This window comes from Sciurus vulgaris (genome assembly GCF_902686455.1).
Source record: "Sciurus vulgaris genome assembly, chromosome: 5".
NCBI classification, from domain to species: domain Eukaryota; kingdom Metazoa; phylum Chordata; class Mammalia; order Rodentia; family Sciuridae; genus Sciurus; species Sciurus vulgaris.
This window is the reverse complement of record NC_136465.1, coordinates 169,276,098-169,300,121: the sequence shown is the minus strand read 5'-3', so window position 1 is coordinate 169,300,121 and position 24,024 is coordinate 169,276,098. Positions and strand designations below refer to the sequence as shown.

General features: G+C 40.0%; 1 protein-coding gene across 5 annotated transcripts in view; it reads right to left on the bottom strand.

Moving 5' to 3' along the window:
* The window catches only part of HMGXB4 (HMG-box containing 4), a 39,168-nt gene that overhangs the window by 11,099 nt on the left and 4,045 nt on the right, over positions 1-24,024 (bottom strand). The window contains exons 2-6 of one of the 5 annotated variants that reach the window (XM_079142235.1): positions 23,317-23,415; positions 22,561-22,709; positions 22,251-22,329; positions 20,541-21,496; positions 5,825-5,906 (exon numbers count right to left, since the gene is read on the bottom strand). In XM_079142235.1, the coding sequence (XP_078998361.1) occupies positions 5,825-5,906; positions 20,541-21,496; positions 22,251-22,329; positions 22,561-22,709; positions 23,317-23,347 (1,297 nt within the window). In that variant the 5' untranslated portion in view covers positions 23,348-23,415. Of the gene's footprint in view, positions 1-5,824; positions 5,907-20,540; positions 21,497-22,039; positions 22,155-22,250; positions 22,330-22,560; positions 22,710-23,316; positions 23,416-24,024 lie in introns of those variants that run through there. The other 4 variants (XM_079142236.1, XM_079142232.1, XM_079142233.1 and 1 more) reach the window with 4 other exon arrangements.

The following is a 24,024-nucleotide window of genomic DNA, read 5'->3' as shown; positions in this document are numbered from 1 at the left end:
GGTTAACTTTAACACAGAATAGGGTTGACTTTAACACAGAATAGGGTTAACTTTAAAACAGAATAGGGTTAACTTTAACACAGAATAGGGTTAACTTTAAAACAGAATAGGGTTAACTTTAACACAGAATAGGGTTAACTTTAACACAGAATAGGGTTGACTTTAACAAAACAGAATAGGGTTAACTTTAACACAGAATAGGGTTAACTTTAACACAGAATAGGGTCAACTTTAAAACAGAATAGGGTTAACTTTAACACAGAATAGGGTTGACTTTAACACAGAATAGGGTTAACTTTAAAACAGAATAGGGTTAATTTAAAACAGAATAGGGTTGACTTTAACAAAACAGAATAGGGTTAACTTTAAAACAGAATAGGGTTAACTTTAACACAGAATAGGGTTGACTTTAACACAGAATAGGGTTAACTTTAACACAGAATAGGGTCAACTTTAAAACAGAATAGGGTTAACTTTAACACAGAATAGGGTTGACTTTAACAAAACAGAATAGGGTTGACTTTAAAACAGAATAGGGTTAACTTTAACACAGAATAGGGTTAACTTTAACACAGAATAGGGTCAACTTTAAAACAGAATAGGGTTAACTTTAACACAGAATAGGGTTGACTTTAACACAGAATAGGGTTAACTTTAAAACAGAATAGGGTTGACTTTAACACAGAATAGGGTTAACTTTAACACAGAATAGGGTTGACTTTAACAAAACAGAATAGGGTTAACTTTAACACAGAATAGGGTCAACTTTAAAACAGAATAGGATTAACTTTAACACAGAATAGGGTTAACTTTAAAACAGAATAGGGTTAACTTTAACACAGAATAGGGTTAACTTTAACAAAACAGAATAGGGTTAACTTTAACACAGAATAGGGTCAACTTTAAAACAGAATAGGATTAACTTTAACACAGAATAGGGTTAACTTTAAAACAGAATAGGGTTAACTTTAACACAGAATAGGGTTAACTTTAACACAGAATAGGGTTAACTTTAACACAGAATAGGGTTAACTTTAACACAGAATAGGGTCAACTTTAAAACAGAATAGGATTAACTTTAACACAGAATAGGGTTAACTTTAACACAGAATAGGGTTAACTTTAACACAGAATAGGGTTGACTTTAACACAGAATAGGGTTAACTTTAAAACAGAATAGGGTCAACTTTAAAACAGAATAGGATTAACTTTAACACAGAGTAGGGTTAACTTTAACACAGAATAGGGTTGACTTTAACAAAACAGAATAGGGTTAACTTTAACACAGAGTAGGGTTAACTTTAACACAGAATAGGGTTAACTTTAACACAGAATAGGGTTGACTTTAACACAGAATAGGGTTAACTTTAAAACAGAATAGGGTTAACTTTAACACAGAATAGGGTTAACTTTAACACAGAATAGGGTCAACTTTAAAACAGAATAGGGTTAACTTTAACACAGAATAGAGTTGACTTTAACACAGAATAGGGTTAACTTTAAAACAGAATAGGGTTAACTTTAACACAGAATAGGGTTGACTTTAACACAGAATAGGGTTAACTTTAACAAAACAGAATAGGGTTAACTTTAACACAGAATAGGGTTAACTTTAACACAGAATAGGGTCAACTTTAAAACAGAATAGGGTTAACTTTAACACAGAATAGGGTTAACTTTAACACAGAATAGGGTTGACTTTAACACAGAATAGGGTCAACTTTAAAACAGAATAGGATTAACTTTAACACAGAATAGGGTCAACTTTAAAACAGAATAGGGTTAACTTTAACACAGAATAGGGTTGACTTTAACACAGAATAGGGTCAACTTTAAAACAGAATAGGATTAACTTTAACACAGAATAGGGTTAACTTTAACACAGAATAGGGTCAACTTTAAAACAGAATAGGATTAACTTTAACACAGAATAGGGTTAACTTTAAAACAGATTAGGGTTAACTTTAACACAGAATAGGGTTAACTTTAACACAGAATAGGGTTGACTTTAACACAGAATAGGGTTAACTTTAACACAGAGTAGGGTTAACTTTAACACAGAATAGGGTTGACTTTAACACAGAATAGGGTTAACTTTAACAAAACAGAATAGGGTTAACTTTAACACAGAATAGGGTTAACTTTAACACAGAATAGGGTCAACTTTAAAACAGAATAGGGTTAACTTTAACACAGAATAGGGTTAACTTTAACACAGAATAGGGTCAACTTTAACACAGAATAGAGTTAACTTTAAAACAGAATAGGGTTAACTTTAAAACAGAATAGGGTTAAATTTAACACAGAGTAGGGTTAACTTTAACACAGAATAGGGTTGACTTTAACAAAACAGAATAGGGTTAACTTTAAAACAGAATAGGGTTAACTTTAACACAGAATAGGGTTGACTTTAACACAGAATAGGGTCAACTTTAAAACAGAATAGGGTTAACTTTAACACAGAATAGAGTTGACTTTAACACAGAATAGGGTCAACTTTAAAACAGAATAGGGTTAACTTTAACACAGAATAGGGTTAACTTTAACACAGAATAGGGTCAACTTTAAAACAGAATAGGGTTAACTTTAACACAGAATAGAGTTGACTTTAACACAGAATAGGGTTAACTTTAAAACAGAATAGGGTTAACTTTAACACAGAATAGGGTTAACTTTAAAACAGAATAGGGTTAACTTTAAAACAGAATAGGGTTAACTTTAAAACAGAATAGGGTCAACTTTAAAACAGAATAGGGTTAACTTTAACACAGAGTAGGGTTAACTTTAACACAGAATAGGGTTGACTTTAACAAAACAGAATAGGGTTGACTTTAACAAAACAGAATAGGGTTAACTTTAAAACAGAATAGGGTTAACTTTAACACAGAATAGGGTTGACTTTAACACAGAATAGGGTTAACTTTAACAAAACAGAATAGGGTTAACTTTAACACAGAATAGGGTTAACTTTAACACAGAATAGGGTCAACTTTAAAACAGAATAGGGTTAACTTTAACACAGAATAGGGTTAACTTTAAAACAGAATAGGGTTAACTTTAACACAGAATAGGGTTAACTTTAACACAGAATAGGGTTGACTTTAACACAGAATAGGGTCAACTTTAAAACAGAATAGGATTAACTTTAACACAGAATAGGGTTAACTTTAAAACAGAATAGGGTTAACTTTAACACAGAATAGGGTTGACTTTAACACAGAATAGGGTCAACTTTAAAACAGAATAGGATTAACTTTAACACAGAATAGGGTTAACTTTAACACAGAATAGGGTCAACTTTAAAACAGAATAGGATTAACTTTAACACAGAATAGGGTTAACTTTAAAACAGATTAGGGTTAACTTTAACACAGAATAGGGTTAACTTTAACACAGAATAGGGTTGACTTTAACACAGAATAGGGTTAACTTTAACACAGAGTAGGGTTAACTTTAACACAGAATAGGGTTGACTTTAACACAGAATAGGGTTAACTTTAACAAAACAGAATAGGGTTAACTTTAACACAGAATAGGGTTAACTTTAACACAGAATAGGGTCAACTTTAAAACAGAATAGGGTTAACTTTAACACAGAATAGGGTTAACTTTAACACAGAATAGGGTCAACTTTGACACAGAATAGAGTTAACTTTAAAACAGAATAGGGTTAACTTTAAAACAGAATAGGGTTAAATTTAACACAGAGTAGGGTTAACTTTAACACAGAATAGGGTTGACTTTAACAAAACAGAATAGGGTTAACTTTAAAACAGAATAGGGTTAACTTTAACACAGAATAGGGTTGACTTTAACACAGAATAGGGTTAACTTTAAAACAGAATAGGGTTAACTTTAAAACAGAATAGGGTTAACTTTAAAACAGAATAGGGTCAACTTTAAAACAGAATAGGGTTAACTTTAACACAGAGTAGGGTTAACTTTAACACAGAATAGGGTTGACTTTAACAAAACAGAATAGGGTTGACTTTAACAAAACAGAATAGGGTTAACTTTAAAACAGAATAGGGTTAACTTTAACACAGAATAGGGTTGACTTTAACACAGAATAGGGTTAACTTTAACAAAACAGAATAGGGTTAACTTTAACACAGAATAGGGTTAACTTTAACACAGAATAGGGTTAACTTTAACACAGAATAGGGTTGACTTTAACACAGAATAGGGTTAACTTTAAAACAGAATAGGGTTAACTTTAAAACAGAATAGGGTTAACTTTAAAACAGAATAGGGTTGACTTTAACACAGAATAGGGTTAACTTTAAAACAGAATAGGGTTAACTTTAAAACAGAATAGGGTTAACTTTAAAACAGAATAGGGTTAACTTTAACACAGAATAGGGTTAACTTTAACACAGAATAGGGTCAACTTTAACACAGAATAGAGTTAACTTTAAAACAGAATAGGGTTAACTTTAAAACAGAATAGGGTTAAATTTAACACAGAGTAGGGTTAACTTTAACACAGAATAGGGTTAACTTTAACACAGAATAGAGTTGACTTTAACACAGAATAGAGTTAACTTTAAAACAGAATAGGGTTAACTTTAAAACAGAATAGAGTTAACTTTAACACAGAATAGGGTTAACTTTAACACAGAATAGAGTTAACTTTAACACAGAATAGAGTTAACTTTAACACTGAATAAAGTTAACTTTAACACAGAATAGGGTTAACTTTAACACAGAATAGGGTTGACTTTAACACAGAATAGGGTTAACTTTAAAACAGAATAGGGTTAACTCTAACACAGAGTAGGGTTAACTTTAACACAGAATAGGGTCAACTTTAAAACAGAATAGGGTTAACTTTAACACAGAGTAGGGTTAACTTTAACACAGAGTAGGGTTAACTTTAACACAGAGTAGGGTTAACTTTAACACAGAGTAGGGTTAACTCTAACAAAACAGAAGACTGAGGGGAGCGAAAACTGGAAAGGGGTTTGAATGCCACACTTAAATAATGCTGGGCTCCTTTAGGAAACCCAACCAGACCTGTCACTTTTCTTCTGACTTTCCCTGAAGAAGTGGGGTGTTCTTGTGGCCATGAGACAGGCTCGAATCCTCACACATCTACTCTCTAGGGGTTTGCTCCTTAGGGATCTTTTTGGTGTCCTTTCATTTAACTTCGCAATAGAAGACCAACCACGGTAGGTTGATGACAATATGTTACATAGAATTTGATAAAAGATGCTAAATTTCTACCAAATTTCTGAGATCAGAAGCCAAGAAGCATTTTCCTGTAGCAGTCCAAAAGTGTGATATTATCTGTATGGCAAATTTAGGCTGTGAGACCTACCCATGTGCACCTTGCAGCAACCTGATGGAGTGGGCAGGGGAGGGCAGGGCAGCCACTTTACACAGAAGGTCAGTGAGGTATGCAGATGTTCAGTGACCTGTCTGAGGTCTGTGGCATAGTACTCTCTTTTCACTGACTTCTAATATAGACACAAACAGGAACAACATAACAAAGTCACCTCATTGTAACTCTACACCCAAGGGCAGTTTAAGGAAAAGGTCGACATAGGATCATGGAAGTAATTGTGTATTTATGCACATATATATGTATTGTAGTTTATAACATTTAATTTTACAAAGTTCCTCATTTTATCAGGTTAAGAGGTATGTATAGAAAGCTTCTATCTTTAGGCATAGGGCAGAATCTGAAGTGATCTGCAGATCTGAGGAAAAAAATGTGATTGGTATTCTAACACTATGGGAAGAAGCTGCTTGCTGACTGAATTAATTAACTGTACTGCTTCAGAGATAAAGTGAACAAACTAAAGATCAGAAATGTCCTTACCTATCCCTGGATGGTCAGCCACAATGGTTACACGATATTCTTTACAGAATACTTGGTAAGCCGACATGTTCTTCTTTTTTGGCTAGTGCCACACAGAAAAAAGAATAAGGCAAGACTTGATTAGAACTCAAGTTTAAATTCAATCTAAGGTAACAAAATAGAAAGGATACCTAAACTTTCTCATTCATAGGAAAGGTCCATGCTACTAAACAGTATTCCTAAACAAACATATATACATATATATATACATATATATATAAATATGTATATGTATATATGTATATATATGTGTGTGTGTGTGTATGTTTTTTTTTTTTTTGGTACAGAGGATTGAACTTAGGGGCACACTAACACTGAGCCACATCCCCAGCCCCCTTTTTATGATTTATTTTTGGGACAGTTTGGGACAGGGTCTTGCTAAGTCCTTAGGGACTTGCTAAATTGCTCAGGTTGGTCTTGAACTTGCAATCCTCCTCCCTCAGTCTCTTGAGCAGCTGAGATTACAGGCATGTGCTGCAATGCCTAGCAAGATAATTACTTTTTAATCCTGTTACTTATCACTTAGGAGATGAGTATCAGTTTTACTTTTAGTAGGTAAAAGTCATATGCTGCCCTACTTTTAGATTCTCCAGGTTGCTGCAGCTCCGTGCTAACTCTTCCTAAAGCCTTTCACTCTTCATGTCTATAATCACACACTGCTAGTTCTTATAGAACTCAGTGCTAAGAAAATCTTGACCTTTCCTGGGGTATCTATTTTTCTCATCTTTGAAAATCAGAGCCAAATCTATGTTTTTTCTGTTTCTCTGATATTGATTTCTAATCCTGAAATTTCCTGATCCTGTTTTACTGTCATTTGTAGTCTACCATTATTTTACTGTCCATACTCCTGTGGTTCAAGGTAAGAAGCAAATAAATAATTGAAGACAACATTTTGGTAGTCCTTGACAAAACTTTTTTTTTTTTTTTTTTTTTTTTGCAGTGCTGAGGATTGAACCCAGGGCCTTGTGCTTGTGAGGCAAACACTCTACCCACTGAGCTGTATCTCCAGCCCCCTTGACAAAACTCTTTAATGTTAACTTGCTACTCTGTACCAACTGAAGCATGTTGTTCCTCACTGTACCATGACAATGCCACAAGCAACCCATGCTTTTCCAGATGACATCAAATAACTTTCAAAGCCAATTCAGCAAGGTTATAGAAGACAAGTGATTACATTATTACCTACCACTGTACAGCTTTCCATTGACTGGGGGGAAAAATGTAAGTTTTCCTATCCAGAAAAGGGTATTAGGTTAGGTATCAGTCCAAATCTCTCATTTTGAGGATGAGAAAAAATAAACTCAGAGGAATAGCTTTAAGAACTAGTGTCCAAGACTACTGGAGTGTAGAGTAGTTCTGACTCTTAGGGTTATGCACTGTGGGCCGAAGAAAATATGATGCTTTTAGTTTGTTTTTGGGTACTGGGGACTGAACCCAGGGTGTTTTACCTCTGAGCTACATCCCCAGCCTTTTTATTTTTTGAGACAGAGTTTTGCTAAGTTGCTTAGGGCCTAAATTGCTGAGGCTGGCTTTGAACTTGTAATTCTCCTGCTTTAGTTTGAGTCACTGGGATTATAGGTGTGCTCCACTGTGCTCAGCTGGTAAGATGCCTCCTCACAGAAAATGTTATTATTTAAAACAAAGAATTATCGCTTTATAATATAATCCTAATCTAACAAACTGAGATGTTTTCAAAATGGCTTTCCTCAAAAAAAAAAAAAAAAAAAAAAAAAGAAAAAGAAAAGAAAATCAAACTTTCCTCATCTGTAAGCATCAAAATAAAATGATTAGTTTTCCTTCTCCTTCTCTGAGAATCCTTTTTGGTCCTCTAGTTCCTGTAATGACATAAACATTCCATGCTTCAAGCTACTGTGGGCGGGGCTGGGGCTGTAGCTCAGTGAGGGAAGTGCTTGTCCAGCATGTGAAAGGCTTCTGGTTCATCACCAGTGATGCCAAGGAAAAAAGTTACGAAGCTGGGCCTGGTGGTGCACACCTGTAATCCCAGAGACTCAGGAGGCTGAGGCAGAGGGTTACAAGTTCAAGGCCAGCCTCAGCAACTTAGTGAGTTAAGTGACCCAGGGCTCAATCCTGCATTTAAAAAAAATAATAGTAAAAAAAGAAAGAAAGAAATGAAAAAAGTTACTGAGAACCTTTGTTTGCCTTAAGAGTTAGATTCAGGACCCCGAACTAACAAACACCACAGTCCTGTCTCGTAACTTCAGAGTTGCATGGTGTTTTGAATAAAGCTTGATCACATACTGTTTACCTGACTGACTCAGTTCTTAAAGTAATTTTCATAAAATAACCATCCTCAAACAGTGTTTCCATAAAATAACTTGCTCAATGAAAAGCATGTGTGATGGCTCTGACTTTAATTCCAAAAGGAATTCTAAAATCATTTTGTAGAATGGAAACATTCCTAGGATACCTTCCAAAGTAAATGCATTGAATGAGATTGCATTTATTTGGAAAATTGTGGATATTTATTGAAAACTGAGTTTCAAATTTTTATGCTAATCTTTTAAAAATGGCTTATCTACAGGCTTAGCATTTACTAAAGTACAATAATCTACACATCTGCAAGTCTTTCCCCACTGTTGAATCCGTCACTACTAAACACTGAGAACATCAGAGAGCATGTGAGCACAAGATTCCACAACTCGTTTGCCATATTAGAAAACCTGCAAGAGAGGCATTTTAACAAGGTTTCCCAAATGTGATACAAGGCTCTATAATGTTAACTCCGTATTCACAAAGCTATCTATAGCTGTAACATAAAGTTAAAACTACTTTTTAAAAAAATTATTGTTTAGTTGTCAATGGATCTTTTATTTATTTATATGTGGTGCTGAGGATCAAACCTAGGGTCTCACACATGCCAGGTAAGCGCTCTACCACTGAGCCACAACCCCGGTCCTAAAACTACTTTTATAAAATTAATCACAATTTTTTGTCAATATACTAGATCCCAATTTTCCTACTGAAGAAAGGGGATCTCCTCATACCTCTTATAAATGACTTTATTCAACTATATAGAAAATAAACTAGCATTTACTGAATAATTAAACAGGGTGATGGTACAGTAAGTATTAAGAGTATGAGTTTAAAGGTTCAGATCATCTCCTCAGGAACTTAAGAGCATAAACTGTAGAAAGCAGGAAATCTAAAGTCTAAGGCCCACTATCTTCTCTTACCTATAGCATATACTAATTATTTGATCTTAATAAAACACATGAGAAATGGGTAGCTTTTCTGATATGTAATGGCAAAGAAGGAAAAGCAGAGACTAAAAAGAAATATTTCAAAGGTAAAAGAAAAAAGTTACCTATTAAAGTACTCTGGCATTTATTCATTGATAAATATTTACTGAGCATCCACTATGTACCAGATATCGGGATAGAGCCAAGAATGAGACATACAACAGAAAAGACAAATATGTCATTTTAATAAAAGGCAACGCTATTATAGGGAAGATATTGGGTGCCATGGGGGCAGGACAGGAGACCTCCTTCATGTCAAGGAGCCAAGGGAGACTTCTGGGGGAAGTGGAATTTAATTTAGACCTGAGAGCTGGGTAGAACTAGGCAGATGGAGAGCAGCTAAGAAAGTAGGCAAACTGGGTATGGTGGCACATGTCTGTAATCCCAGCTACACAGGAGGCTGAGGTAGAAAGATCATAAATTTGAGGCCAGCCTAAGCCACTTAGCAAGAACCTGTCTCAAAGTAAAACCTAAAAAGGACTGGGGATGCTGCTCTGTGCTAAGCCCCTGGATTCACTCCCCAGTACTAGAAAGAAAGAGGAAAGAAAACAAAACTCAACAAAAAAACATTCTAGGCAGAGGGAACCTTGGTATACTCTAAGACAGCTGCAAGAGATGACGTCAGAGCACAGGCAGAGATCACCAACTGAGGCTCGGTGACCCTTACTACACAGCATGGACTTGAGGTGGGAGGGGCAGGTCTCGGGTCTGCAGCAGGCAGCTTCACAGGCGGGGCCGTGCTTTAAGACTGTGGAGAATGGACTAGAGAGCAGCAAGAGCAGAGGCAGGAGGGCCAATCCAGGGGCTGCCGCCAGAGAGCTGGGAAGGAGGATGACAGCCTGCAGACAAGACAGTGGCCTAGAGAAAGGCAGGTGCACACACCAGAGGGGAAGGGGAAGTGACAGGATTTAATGGGGAAATGCAGCAAAACAGGAAGTACCTGGGCTCTGAATACCACCAGAGCTGAGTTAGAATCTTGACACTAGTAATTACTAGTTATGCAAATGGCTTCCTTTCCTTGTAAGTAAATCCTGGATGGTATCATTTAACTCGAAGGTGGAGTTAATCAAATGGTGTTTCGCACTTTGGTAGGTACTCAGTGACATTATTTTTGTGGCAGACAGAATTCCAACATGGTTCCAAAGATTTAGCTCCCTGGTATGTATGTTCTTATATCATGTCTGCCCATTAAGTATGGGTGAGCCTGGTGAATATGAAGGTTACCAGTCCCAACTTCATGTTTTGCTATTAGGTAAAGGGAATTTTGTCAGGTTCTGGTGAGCTCAAGAGAGTTAATGAAAAGGAGATCATTCTGGCTGGGTACACTGGTACACAGCTGTAATCCCAGCAACTCGGGAGGTCAAGGCAGGAAAACTGCAAATTCAAAGCCAGTCTCAGCAACTTGGTGAGACCGTGTTTCCTGGGTTCAACCCCTAGTATCGGGAAAAAAAAAAGAGATTATCCTGACTGGACCTGACCTCATCAGGTGAGGGCTTCAAAACCACAAGATAGCATAGCAGGTTACTTTGTAGACATCAGCAAACTAAAGTTTCTTTGGAGGAACTAAAGTTTCTATGGAACTAAAGTTTACATGGAGAGACAAATAACCCAGAATAGCTAACACAGTATTGAATAAGAACAAAGTTGAAGGACTGGTCTCACTCCACTTTCAATATTGACTTTTTTAAAAAGCTAGAGTAATCAAGCTACAGTGGGTTACTGGTGAGAGAACAGATAATACACCAATGGAATACAATGGAGACCCAGAGACAGTTGGTATAAATACAACCAACTGGTTTTCACAAAGGAGCAGAGGCAACACAATGGAGAAGAGCTACAGGAGACACCTTTTCAACAAACAGCACTGGAACGAGTGGACACACATAGGGCAGAAAAATCAGAAGGGCCTGGGGATGTGGCTCAGCGGTAGAGCGCTTGCCTAGCATGTGCAAGGCCCTGGGTTCAATCCCCAGCACTGCAGAAAACACACAAACAAACAGACAAATGCAAAACTATATAACTCCTGGAAAGCAACATAGGAGAAAAATCTAGATGAGCTTGGGTTTGGCAACGACTCTTCAGATGTAACACACCGGCACAATCCATAACACAAAGAACTGATGAGCAGGACTTCATTAAAAACTTCCACTCTGAAAGACACTGTTGAGACAATGAAAAGACAATCCACAGACTGAGAGAAAATACTTGCAAAAGACATATGGGAAAAAAGATCGTTATACAAAATAAAAAATCCTTTTTTCTTTTTTTGGCAATGCTGGGGATTGAGTTCAGGGCCTTAAATGTGCTAGGCAAGGGCTCTACCAACACTCATGAGGAATTCTTAAAACTCAATAATAAACAACACAGTAAAAACTGGGTCAAAGACTATAAGAAATACCTCATCAAAAAAGATACACAGATGAGCCAGGTGTGGTGGCACATGTCTATAATCCCAGTGGCTCAGGAGGATCACAAGTTCAAAGCCAGCCTCAACAACTTAGCGAGAACCTCTCAAAATAAAATATAGAAAGGGCTGTGCCCCTGGGTTCAATCCCCCAGTACCAAACAAACAAACCAGATGGTAAACAAACATGAACAAATGATCCACATCATGTCATCAGATAAATTAAAACATTGCGATACCATTAAATGTCCCTCTAGAATGTCCCAAATCCAGAATACCAACAGCACCAAGTGCTGGTGAGGATGTGAAGCAATAAGAACCCTCACTTCTGGTGGGAGTGCAAAAGAGCAGAGGCACCTGGGAAGATGGTTGCGTGGTTTCTTACAGAATAAGACATTTTTATCATACGATTCATGCTCCTTGATATTTGCCCAAATGAGCTGAAAACTTATCTCCAAGCAAAACCTGCACACAGATATTTATAGAAGCTTTATTAATTGCCAACACTTGAAAGCAACCAAGATGTTCTGCTGCCAGGGAAGGAATCAACTGTGGTACTTCACACCATGCAACATTATCCAGCACTAAAAGAAAAAGCTATTAAGCCGTGAAAAGCCTTGGAGGGAACTGAAGAACGTGACAAGTGAGGGAGGTGGAGGCTGTAAGGCTACAGGGTATGTGATTCTAACATGTGACGACAGAAAAGGCCATGTGTGCAGGCAGACACTGGAAAGCCCCATGGCTGCCAGGGGATGGATGAACGGGTGGAGCACAGACTTCCAAGGTAGGGAAGTCTCTGTAAGACGCTCCAACAGTAGACACATAGCATCATGACACACTGGTCAAACTCACAGAGGACAACGCCACAGAGCACTCTGGACTTCTGTGGTGGTGACGTGTAGATATAATTTGGGTTCATCTGCTGCAACCCATGTTGATAATGGAGCAGGCCACGCACAGGTGGGGTGGGATACATGGGAGATTGCTACTTCTCAGTTTTGCTGTGAATTTAAAACTCTAAAAATTTTGCTTTACAAAAATAAAATCTTAGAAATGTTTCCTGAAACAATTTCGGATGTAATAGAAACCATATTAAATGAGAATTGAGGAAAAAAAACAAAGCAAAGCCCAATGTAGTGGTGCACTCCTGTAATCTCAGCAACTCAGGAGGTTGAGGCAGGAGTATTCCAAGTTTAAAGTCATTCTCAGCAACTCAGTGGGGCCTTAGGCAACTTGGTGAGCTCCTGTCTCAAAAAATAAAAAGAGCCAGGTGTGGTGGCATGCACCTGTAATCCCAGTGGCTTGTAAGGCAGAGGCAAGAGGACTGTGAGTTCAAAGCCAGTTCAGCAACTTAGAAAGGCCCTAAGCACCTTAGCAAAACCCTGTCTTTAAATAAAATATTAAAAAGGGCTGGGAATGTGGCTCAGTGGTTAAGCAACCCTGGGTTAAATTCTCTGTACCAAAAAAAAAAAAAAGGGCCAGGGACCAACATGGCTCAGTGCAAGATCCCTGGTTTCAATTCCCAGGAACAAAACAACCACAACACTCCCCAAAACCAAACCAAAAAAGAGACAAAAAGCAACTGCTGGCCTTGAACTTGAAGAAAACAAGTTTCTATGAATTCTACAACTGCAAGGAACCTGGAAGAGGCCTGAGCCTCAGATGTGGACCCTGCCCAGGCCAACACGACTTCAGTTCTGTGAGTCCCTGCGTGGAGGAAGTGGCTGAAAATCACCTGGACTTCCAATCTACACGGCAACAACATGTTATTTTAAACTGCTAAGCTTATGATGATTTGTTATGCCACAACAGAATATTCATATGAATTCTTTTTTCCCTCTTTAGTTTTCAAAACAGAAGTTGTGGCACCCAAAAAACCAATACAAGCTCTTTTACATTAAGAACGGGTAGAGGAGAACAGGGTGAAATCATCTGAACTACACGAGACAAAAGAGCTGCAAGCCCTTTAATTTTTTTTCATTAAAATAATAAACATACAATTTCTTAGTATTTTTCTAGTAAAGTTGTTCAGAGATGCTACAGAAGTGAGTTTTGGGTGCTATATCTTCTTTATTAACTTAATAGCAGCTTTATATCCCAAAGTGTTTAGGTATCCTAATTAAGGATCCTTCCTTTTTAAACCCCCTTTACTGGGCCCACAATAATACAACAGAGAATACAACAGAGTGGCCTTAACACACACACACACACACACACACACACACACGAGCTCATGTAAGTTTTATATCTGGCCATTTGTTGGGGAGGAGGTAGTGACAGGGAGGGCACAGAGGTATGGAAAGTGGGTGATTCTGTCATTCATTCTACTCTACGACCAGCGGATATAAATTTACAGATTTGCTTTTCCTAAATAGTTTCTATAGATCTCAGTGTGTGCAACTCACTACTGAAGTGGGATTCTGATGTCTATAACATAATTTTCTTAAAAAATAGACGTATGGCTCTTAAACATATACCAATGGCATCATGTGATATTGAGAATTCAGAAAAATTTAGCTGCACTGGACTAACATTCTATTGGACTGAGAATCTGCCTGCCTTTAAAGTGGAGCCCTCCCAAGGGATTTCCAAAGGAAACTCTGACTACTTAAAATATGGCCTTAGAACATGGACACTGTGTAAGACAACTCTAGTCTGTGGATCAAGTTCAGACTTCAAAGTGAAGGCTTAAAAGTTTTCCAAGGCACAGACAAAAAAACACAAATGGTGGATGACACACAGCTATACATACAACACATTTCTATAAGATTTCAAATGCAAGGTAACTAGTTCAGGCTTTCTCATGCAAGAAAACATACAAGATGGCAAGTCAATCACAGTTGGAATACATGGACTGTGCTGTAAAAGATGTTATCATTCTGAAAACTTGGATACTTTTTTACTAGTAGCAAACTGTTAGCAACAAGCCTATTGACTACTTACTAAATGTGACTCTTGATGTAATTTTATAGTCAGAATCTACTTTAAAATATTTGATGATATATACTAACAGTATTAAGATGTTTCAAAAAGCAACTTCTTGGCATGGTGCTGCACACCTGTAATCTCAGCGGCTCAGGAGACTGAGGCAGGAGAATCTTGAGTTCAAAACCAGCCTCAGCAAAATTGAGGTGCTAAGCAACTCAGGGAAGCCCTGTCTCTAAATAAAATACAAAATAGGGCTGGGGATGTGGTTCACTGCCCCTGAGTTCAATAACCGGTACTGCCCCCCACCCTGCACCCCCCACAAAAAATAGCAACTTCTTAATGCTCTTTCTTGCTTAACTTTCTTGGATCAGAAATAGATGAAAATTCCTCTATGAACTCTACGGTCCAGTTTTGAAAGATAAAACATCTAAGGGTAAAGGAACAATGCTGCTTATGAATCTTTAAAAAATAAAAGTTAGCTTTCTTCCATTAATTGAAAGATTAACAGTTACCCACCAAACCGTCTGATGCTCTTCTAACCGAACTTGATTAATCCAACCTGGCTAGGGAGATGCTACTAAATAAGTGAGGTTTTTATTTCAAATCTTTTATTTTAGCCAATTTACGGAAATTTCTAAAATGCACACTATACTTCTGGATCTCTCACAATACATCACTGAATATAACTTGAAACACTCTTTCTGCAGTGAAAAGTGAATGGATCCTAGTTAGAAAAATGTGAGTCCAAGTTCCCATTCTTCATGTAGAGGTGGGCATCCTGGGGCAGGTTATTTCACTTCTCTGACCCTTTCTCTGAAATGGGATGAAAATGCCTAAAACATAATCAAGAGCTCCATACACGTAGCCATGGAGGCCAGGACTTCCTGATTCCTACCTAGTCCCTCCTGCCTTCTACACGGGGACTTCTGACCTGCTGGCTTTCCATTAGGTGCACCCACTTCTTGGGGTTCTCTGGCCACCCCATGCCCACTCATGCCTCAGCTCCTCACAGATGTTTTCCAACTGCTGACCGAAGTGCCTACCCCTTTTTCCACCTGATAATCGCTACTTGGCCTTAAGACCTGGTCCTGATGGTACCTAACCCAGGGAACCTACCACGCAGGCTCCTGCCTCCTCATGCCTCTGCCGCAGTTCAATATGGAACATGTTCCAAACTCTTTTAAGAGACCTGAAGATCTTTGACAACAGACACTGTATCTTATTTCTTTTTGTACCCATGGCAGCTGGCAAGTGCCTGGCAGAATAAATCTGTACTGGATGAATATCAAAGCCTCAGAATAGAGGCCAGAGCATTTGTGCCCTGCTGTCACCTCACCTGACTTTTTAATATTTTTTCTTAGTTGGGGATGGACATGATACCTTTATTTTATTTGTTTTTATGCGATGCTGAGGATTGAACCTAGCACCTCACACAAGCTGGGCAAGTGCTCTACCACTGAGCCACAACCCCAGCCCTACCTCAGCTGATTTTCATCACAACTTTGTACGTGAAGTACACTGGTTGCTAGTTACCCACTTCAAGAAAAAAGGAACAGGCCAGAGGGATCACAGTCCACCCCCCGACCCCGAGACCATGAAGCTCTCCAGTGAGCTCTGATGTGTGGTAGAAAAATCATTTTATGGCTGGGGTTGTGGCTCAGTAGCAGAGCACTTGCCTAGCATGTGTGAGGAACTGGGTTCAAGTCTCAGTACCACATAAAAATGAATGAATAAAATAAAGGTCTGTCAACATATAAGAATAAATATATAAATAAGTAAAATGTTTAAAAAAGAAATTACTAAAAAAAAGAAAAATCATTTTATAACATCTGCTTTTGCTCTTTAGAGTCTCTGTTTTCTTTTTGCTCTTAACAGCTTTTCAAATAAGATCTTGTAGAGTTTGGGGTGTTGCACTGAGGAGGGCAGCAGGAGCATAAGCAGTCTCCTTGCTTAGTCCACCAGTATGCGGAATGAGTGGCTGGAAAAGAAGTTTTAAAGACACTTTCACACATACTTTTATGTTTTTTGCAGAACTTGAGAAGCAAGCAACAGCAATTCTAACAGCAGCTACCATTTACTGAGTCATGCCCTGTGCTAAGTGTTAACATGTATTGCTAATTTAACCTAAATAACCCCATTTTACTAATGAGCAGATAAGTGGGGGAGCATTCTCAAGGAACAAAGCTGCCAAGAAGCAGACAGAGAAGAATTCAAGTCTGCTGAATTCCAGTCCAAGTTTTTCACCACTTTATTACACTCTGTTTAAAAAAAAAAAAAAATCCTTCACACTTCTCTTCAAGAGGACAAATCTCAGACACCAAGATCCTCTATTCTCCACAAACTGAAATCTACTTTCAGCTGGGTGTAGTGGTGCATCACTGTTATCTCAGCTACTCAGGAGGCCATAGCAGGATGGCAAGTTCAAGGCCAGCCTGTGCAACTTAGTGAGACCCTGTCTCAAAATAAAATAAAAAGGGCTGGGGTACAGTTTAGTGGTAAAGTCTTCTGGGTACAATCCTCAACCCACACATACACACACAGAGCCGGGTCTGGACCCATGGCTCCACAGTCTGCCTCAACCACTCAGCCAGGCAGCTCTCCTGGTGCTTCCTCCTCAGAACTGAATCTACATTCTCTCTGCCACGCCAGCTCCACTCCTCAGCTTCTCCCTTTTCCTCAGTTCTGGCCACCAGCATTTCTACCAGGTGGCTCTTCAGTCTCTGCTCCCTGCAGGCTGGGGGAACACTATCCCTGAGCAGTTCCTCTCTCTCTGGTCTCTGTCCCTGACTTTTAGAGACTTTTTTTTTTTTTTTTAATATGAAACAAATCCTGGAAAGAATACTCTTTAAAAACATCAAAGGAAAATTTTATGCTCAAGTTGGGCTTAGAAAACATGATATATGCACCGTAAATATTTGTTGAATGAATAAATGATTAGACTCAGAGTAAGATAGTCATTATCATACAAGGTTCTTGCTAGCCCGTACACAGGGCAGCACAGGAGAGCAGGTCTCCAGACTGGAGGAGCTTACTGCTCTCCAAGGCGCCCGCCCAGGTTCTAAGCATTAAGGGCCTCCCTCAGACTCACGCAAGCCCCGGGCCTGACCTCGTCCACGCTCTGTAGATCCTTTCTGAATCTGTCTCTTCAACCTTCCCCCGTGACCTTCTGACTATTGCAGCTCCTTAGTGCTGCCAGTCTAATCCATCTTGTACAGTTCTATCATTTTATCTTTAAATTGACATTTGGATCACATCTAAAGCTTGCTCATAAGCCACAAAGCACCCTTGCCAAGTGCCTCATTTCGGCATGTAGGTCTCTCTACAATTCGCTCCTACCTGGCCTTTTCAACGCCATGTTTCATCCACATGTTCGTTCACTTAACATAAACTTACCAAATGCTTATTACGGAACCTGAGGTGTTTAGGTAATATTACGTTGACTAAAATAGTGCCTATCATTGAGGAGCTTTTGGTGTTTAACTTAACAACAGCTCTAATATAAGGAAGTCCAACAAGAAAGCAAGTTGTCCCGGGAGTTCAGGAGCTAACCCTGACATGGGTTTGGGACATCTCAGATAAGGTGGCATGTGCTAAGGTCTCAAGGGAAGGCAGAGCTTGGATATGTCAGAAGGGGAAGGTCACTGCAAAAGTGAGGAAAATAACAGAAATGAGAATGTGGGAGGAAGAGTTCAATTTTCACACACTGTATATCAAATAGACCAAGAAGAGGGGAAGCTGCAAAGGCAGGTTTAGGGCTAAATCCAGATAATTACAAATGGTTGCCAAGGTCTGGACCTTGGTGTTTATTTATTCAGCAAGTGTTTACTGACTGTCTACAAAAGGCCAGAGGCTGGATTAAGCACAGGGAGAGCAGCTCACAGTCTAACATAAGGTACTAAGGGTCCCACAGAAGACTGTCGTCCTCGCAGGCGTACCTACGATGGAATTCTGGAATCACGTGTCAGATGAACTGCATAAGGGAAGCAGCAGAAAGGAAGCCAACTGACAGTGGCAGCGAATAAAGGCTTAAAAGTTATCGAGGAAGACGACAGGCCTGACACTTGAGTGGAAACAAGTGGAGGGGAGCAAAGAGGGAAAAACAAAAGTGAACCATAGAGTTAGAAAATGAATCTGAGCGGCAGCTGGCTCTGGGGGTGGGGACTGACCAGGAAGGAGTGTGAGGGAGCTCTCTGGATGATAGTCTTGTCCATACCCTGACAGAGGCTTGGTCACACAGGTGCGTGCATTTACCAAAACGCAACAAATGTTCACCTAACCTCTCTGCATTTTACCATATGCAAATTTTATAGAACAAAGAAACCCTGAAAACACACAGAACCCAAGCTGAAGGGCTTAGGGGTAAAGTGTATGATACCTACAGCTTACTGTGAGATACATTAAAAAAACTAAGATGGACTGATGATAGAGCAGAAAGTAAAATATTGACTACAGACCCTCAAAGGAGAGTTTATGGTGTTCACTATACAATCTTTCAATTCTTACTATTTGAAAAATTTCATAATAAAATGTTGAGAAAAATCTAAGTGTACAGGATGAAGTTTGGGTTGTTTGGCAGGACACAGGGAACCTAGAAGGAAATGGAGGAGATGGCGGTCTGGAGCCTGGCGGACAAACTCAGTTACACACAGGGGTTTGAGGTGCCCAAGGCATCCATGCAGAGATATTTGCCAGGGAGATGGAAACACAGGCCTGGAGGTCAGGTATTTTTCTAGGCTGGTTCCAAAACATCTCTCTACCTCTGGGTGTTCCCTCCCACCTGCATCCTTCCTTTCCAGTTTTCTCTGCCACCCCTGACCCTCCACCTCCAGCACTGTGCGATTAGTTTATAGCATTATCATAGATCACTAGAATGGAAATTCTTGGGATAAACAGAATCAGACACAGAATATACACTTTGTATTTCATGAAGCAATATTCAGACAAATGGATAAAACCTGCCTTAGTGTTTAAATATCCAGACCTTCAGGCTCACACTGAATCTTGGCTCAAAGGGTAGTTTTTACCCACCCTCCCCACTCTGAAGTGTACACACACGCTCTCTTCTCTATCTTAAAAGGCACCATGTAAGTGGGGAAAATAACTTATACCTCACAGACAAAAATGAAATCCCCACTCTCAAATTCTTAATGCATCTGATTATCTGTTAGAGTTTTTCAGATATTTCATCTTGCAGAAGTATAAACAGAGGAAGCAAATACTTATTCCTAAGTGGCAAAACTATGATTTCTTTTCCTTTCTACCATTCAGAGTTTATAAATTTCTTTCTTTTCTTTTTTTTTTTTTGCAATTCTGGTAATTTACTCATGGGATATTTTCAGAATAAGAATGTTTTATTAGTTTGTAAATTTCTCATTATTACTTATGGACAAAAAGCCCATTTTTAAAAGAAAACCTTTAGCTACATAGCCCTCAGACCCTAAAATCCAACTGCTGGAAAACTTATCAAACCCAGGTGAATGATTTCTCCCACTCCCCAGTGGACAGCAACCTTCCCAAGGGGAAGAACCATGTCTTGTTCATCTCTGAACCTTCTGGCAAGACCCACAGCAGTGCACGCAGCGAGCACCCAAAGAGGGCACCGAGAAATGGCCGGCACCAGCCAGTGGAAACGTGTTAGCTTACTGTTAACCAGTCATTGTTCTAATTTTGAAAGGCTACTTTTAAAAAATGGTCTTTTAAAATGAACTCAGAGGACACCTTTCTATGCTCAACTGCCAGACAGTGCTGCTAAGGGCAAGGAAAGAAGCTGGCTTCAGCTCCTCCCATGAACTCTAAGAAGTGGCCAGAATAAGCCACAGTAACCCCAAGCCCAGATCCACACAATGGGAGAGCAACTCTACTAAGAAAAACCAGGAGTAATTCAGACTGCAATGGGCTCTTCTTTGTGAACAGACAGACTTGGCCACTGGCAATACCTGAAGCTCTATCGTTCCACAGAAGCCCTGATCCCCTAAATCCACAGAGGTGCACCTTGGCTGCTGGACTCCAAGGCCACTTCCCACGTGGAAGAACCTAGTTCATCTCCTACCCGCTGCCCGCCCCCCCCCCGCAAAAAACATGTTACCTTTTCCCCCCTCTCTCTCTCTCTGTCTTTCTCTTCTTTCTTCTTTTTTTTCTCAGCGTGCCCGTCTGTGTGGAAGCTGGGAAGTGGTGGGGCAGGGGTGGCGACTCCAGCGTGCGGGACGCTGGGCGGAGGGCCGGGTGTCACTGCGGCCTCTCCCACTGTGGCAGCAGACAGTCCTGAACTTCTCTTGGACTTTGAGTGCCTCTTTTCTTTGTGCTTCTCCTTGTCCTTCTTCTTTTTGCTCTTCTTTGACTTCTTTTTCTTCTTGATTTCCCGGTAAGAATCATCTATCACTAACTCGCCAGCCTCTAGCTCCCCACCAGAGGACGAGTCTGATTCTACTAGAATAGGTTCAAGCCCTGAAAGATCAAGGTTAGCACTGTGGGGTTCTGGAACCTGGGCAGCATCAGGCGGGCAGCCTTCAGGGCCAGGGGATGAGCGTGGGTCTGAGGATGACTTGTGCTTCTTCCGGGCCGTTTTCAGAAAGCTCTGTAACTCGTGTCCTAGGAGTAAAGCACCTTGCTCATCCCGAGCTGACTTCTTAGAGGATTTTTTCACAGTTGCTTGCTGAGAGGGGTACTGAAAAGACTCCTCATCAACTGAGCTGCTTCCCTTCTCCTTTGGTGAGAGAATAAGCTTCATCTTCAAGCCATCAGGCTCACGAAGGGTCAGTGTCTCTGTGTTCACATAGAGAGGCTTCATTTTTTTGGATTTGTGGGAGCTGCTGTCCTCCAATGAGAGCTCCCCGCCGCTTCCGCTTCCTTTCTTCCGGTGGTGTTCTTTCCTGCTTTCCGAGTGGCCTGAGGAGCCGGAGGACTTCTCCCCAGCCTTCTTGGAGGACTTGGAGCCTGTTGCCAGTGGGGAAGTGATGGCTTTCAACAGGTCCATAGCTGTATCGGCAGGTTGTGGGCTGGACTTCTTCTTTTTCTTCTGTGATGATTCCAAAGACGAAATGTCTGGAAATAATCAAGAGAAGTACTGTCAATAAGACAGGAAGCAACGTCCATCAAGTTTCTTCTTTCACCAGAACACCCAACTAGTAAGAGGAAGAGGCTGACAGGAGTGGCGTGAAGGGACACCCTTTGACTCCTAGCTCAGTGAGGCGCCCGTGTGCTTCCTGGTTTGGTAGTCTGCCTGCGACCCTCGCGACCATCCTTGTCACTAAAGTCGTTTCTCTTCACTGAGTCTTCACAAGCAACCAGAGAGCAAACCCAGAAGAATCGACTATGGCTGTGGATTAGGGGTAGTTACAATTTAGATTAGATTGCAGATCAAGTAGCATTTGTTTCTGTGTTCGGGAAAACTCATTACGGTAAAGCATTTGTCCCATCAGCTATGTGCATGACACAGCTAAGACACTGGTTTTGTGAGTGGATACACACTGGTTGAGAAAAGACCCACAGATGCAGGCCAGAGGGCCCAAGGACCACATTGGCAAAAGGGAGGCTAGATAACATGGCACAAGATAAGTGGATGATGGGGGAGAAGGAACCTGGTACCTGGTATATCACAAATGAAGACTGTTCTTCTATGCTGAATCCTCCAAAATACCAGCCCTCCACCTCTCTCCTCCTTCACACTGGTTTATCGGCACTCAGAACAAGAACCACTGTCCTGTTAAATAGGCCACTGAGTCAGCAACATCTGGATCCTTTTCCCCTACCCCGACTCCAAGAACCAGAGAAGTGTGTTGCCCCTCCCCCTCCATACCTGCATAGTAGTAATCATCAGAGGAGTGCTTCCTCTTCTTCTTGTGTGTGTCCGTCCCCAAGAAGTAAAGTTCACTATCCTGCAATTAAAAGGAAGAATTGGCCAATAAGAAGAGATGAGGCAAGGCAGTTTGGAACTACACTTTGATGGTTTTTGACTTTGGAAAACAAAGTAAAGCATGGAAAATAATCAGATGTCAAGATGTTTATTATTCTGTTCTAAAATTTTAAGAAGATACTTTCATTTTCAAATATTAGGAATTATGATAAGAAGTGTAACAATTTTTCTAACTTAAATGTTTACAACTTACCTTAAACTTCTTCTTGGAAGAATTCCTGACCTGAGCAGCAATTTCTTCCTCTTCCCTTAAGAAATCTTTGTAAGAACGTTTCTTTTCTCGTTGGCTTCGGCCAGCTGCAAGTCCTATGTCCTCAAAGCTGTGGTCACCATCAAAGCAATCTGAGCAAAGGTTAATTTGGGAAAGGAAGTGAGAATGTCAAATAAGTAGCAACTAAATGTAACAGTCTCTCCATTCCCAAGTTACAATTGTTTCAGTAAGTCCACTGGAATACAGGGCTAAAAACTCAGGCGACCTGGCTGCAAATACAAGAATCAAACTTGAAGAAACAATGTTTCCATGCTATGCAAGGCCCAAAGCTGCATCCTCAGACATGGTTTCCTAGTTGTGATTTGACAGGTAGACACAGACTTGCGGAGGTAAGGCTGAAAGTAATGATTCATGTGCTGCGCTGCTCTGTGGGAGTCCAATATGATTCCTATCCCCAGACTCCTGCACACTGGAGCTGGCAAGGACCAAGAGTGCTGCAGGGGATCTCCCCAACAAACCAAGACTCATTTCAGACTCTCATGTTGGAACCCCTGTCCTGGTTTTCATTTCCACGGGCCCAGTCTGGGGATGACGTGGAGGCTGAGTGTCATAACAGTGCTCTGGACCATCACTTGGGAGCCTAGGCTGGGACGCCCAGTGCTGGTTCCTACATCCACGGGCTGCAAGTATTGAAGAGGATACCCCCTTTGGAATGCTTCTCAGATAAAGGGGCCATACCTTCTTTCTTCACGGAGTCATCATAAGCCATGGTGGTCCTGCAGGGCCTTTGAGAATGTGTCACTGTGTCCAGGCTCCTTCTCGTCTACAGGACCAGGTCTGAGAAATAAAGAAGGAAAACCCTTCTGTAATGCGAAATCTGTGGAGAAGCAACCTTCCAGGTGGAATGTGTAGCGATCCAAGGGCCGACTGGAAGGGCAGCAAGAAATAAAGGAGTGTCTTGTCACCTCCTCATTCTGGTTGTAAATATACTGGGGTTGAAACTGCAGGAGGTATGTTAAAGTTAATTAGATTTGAGTCATGAATTAAAGTTGTCATTTGGAGAAGTATATAAAATACTTCCTAGATAAAAATTACTTCCAAAATTAATGAGAATTTCTGAAATGCCAACAGGACCAACAACATAGAGACAGGGTAGGAACTGACATGAAGTCAGAGGAGTAGGTTCGATCGTGGTTACAAGATGCACAGGTAAAGCAAGATGCAAAGGAAGACAGATTACACCAAATGCTTGAAGACCACAAAATCCTACCAACTGGATGGGAGAAACAGTAAAATTTATTGCAACAGAAATAGTAACAGCATAGAGATATTTAAAAACTTAAATTATTTGATTCACAAAGTGTGTAAAAGTAGGTGCACTTCTCATGGTAGTTGGACATATGAGAGTTTAACACCAATAAGCCTTTCTTAAAGGCTAGGTGAAAA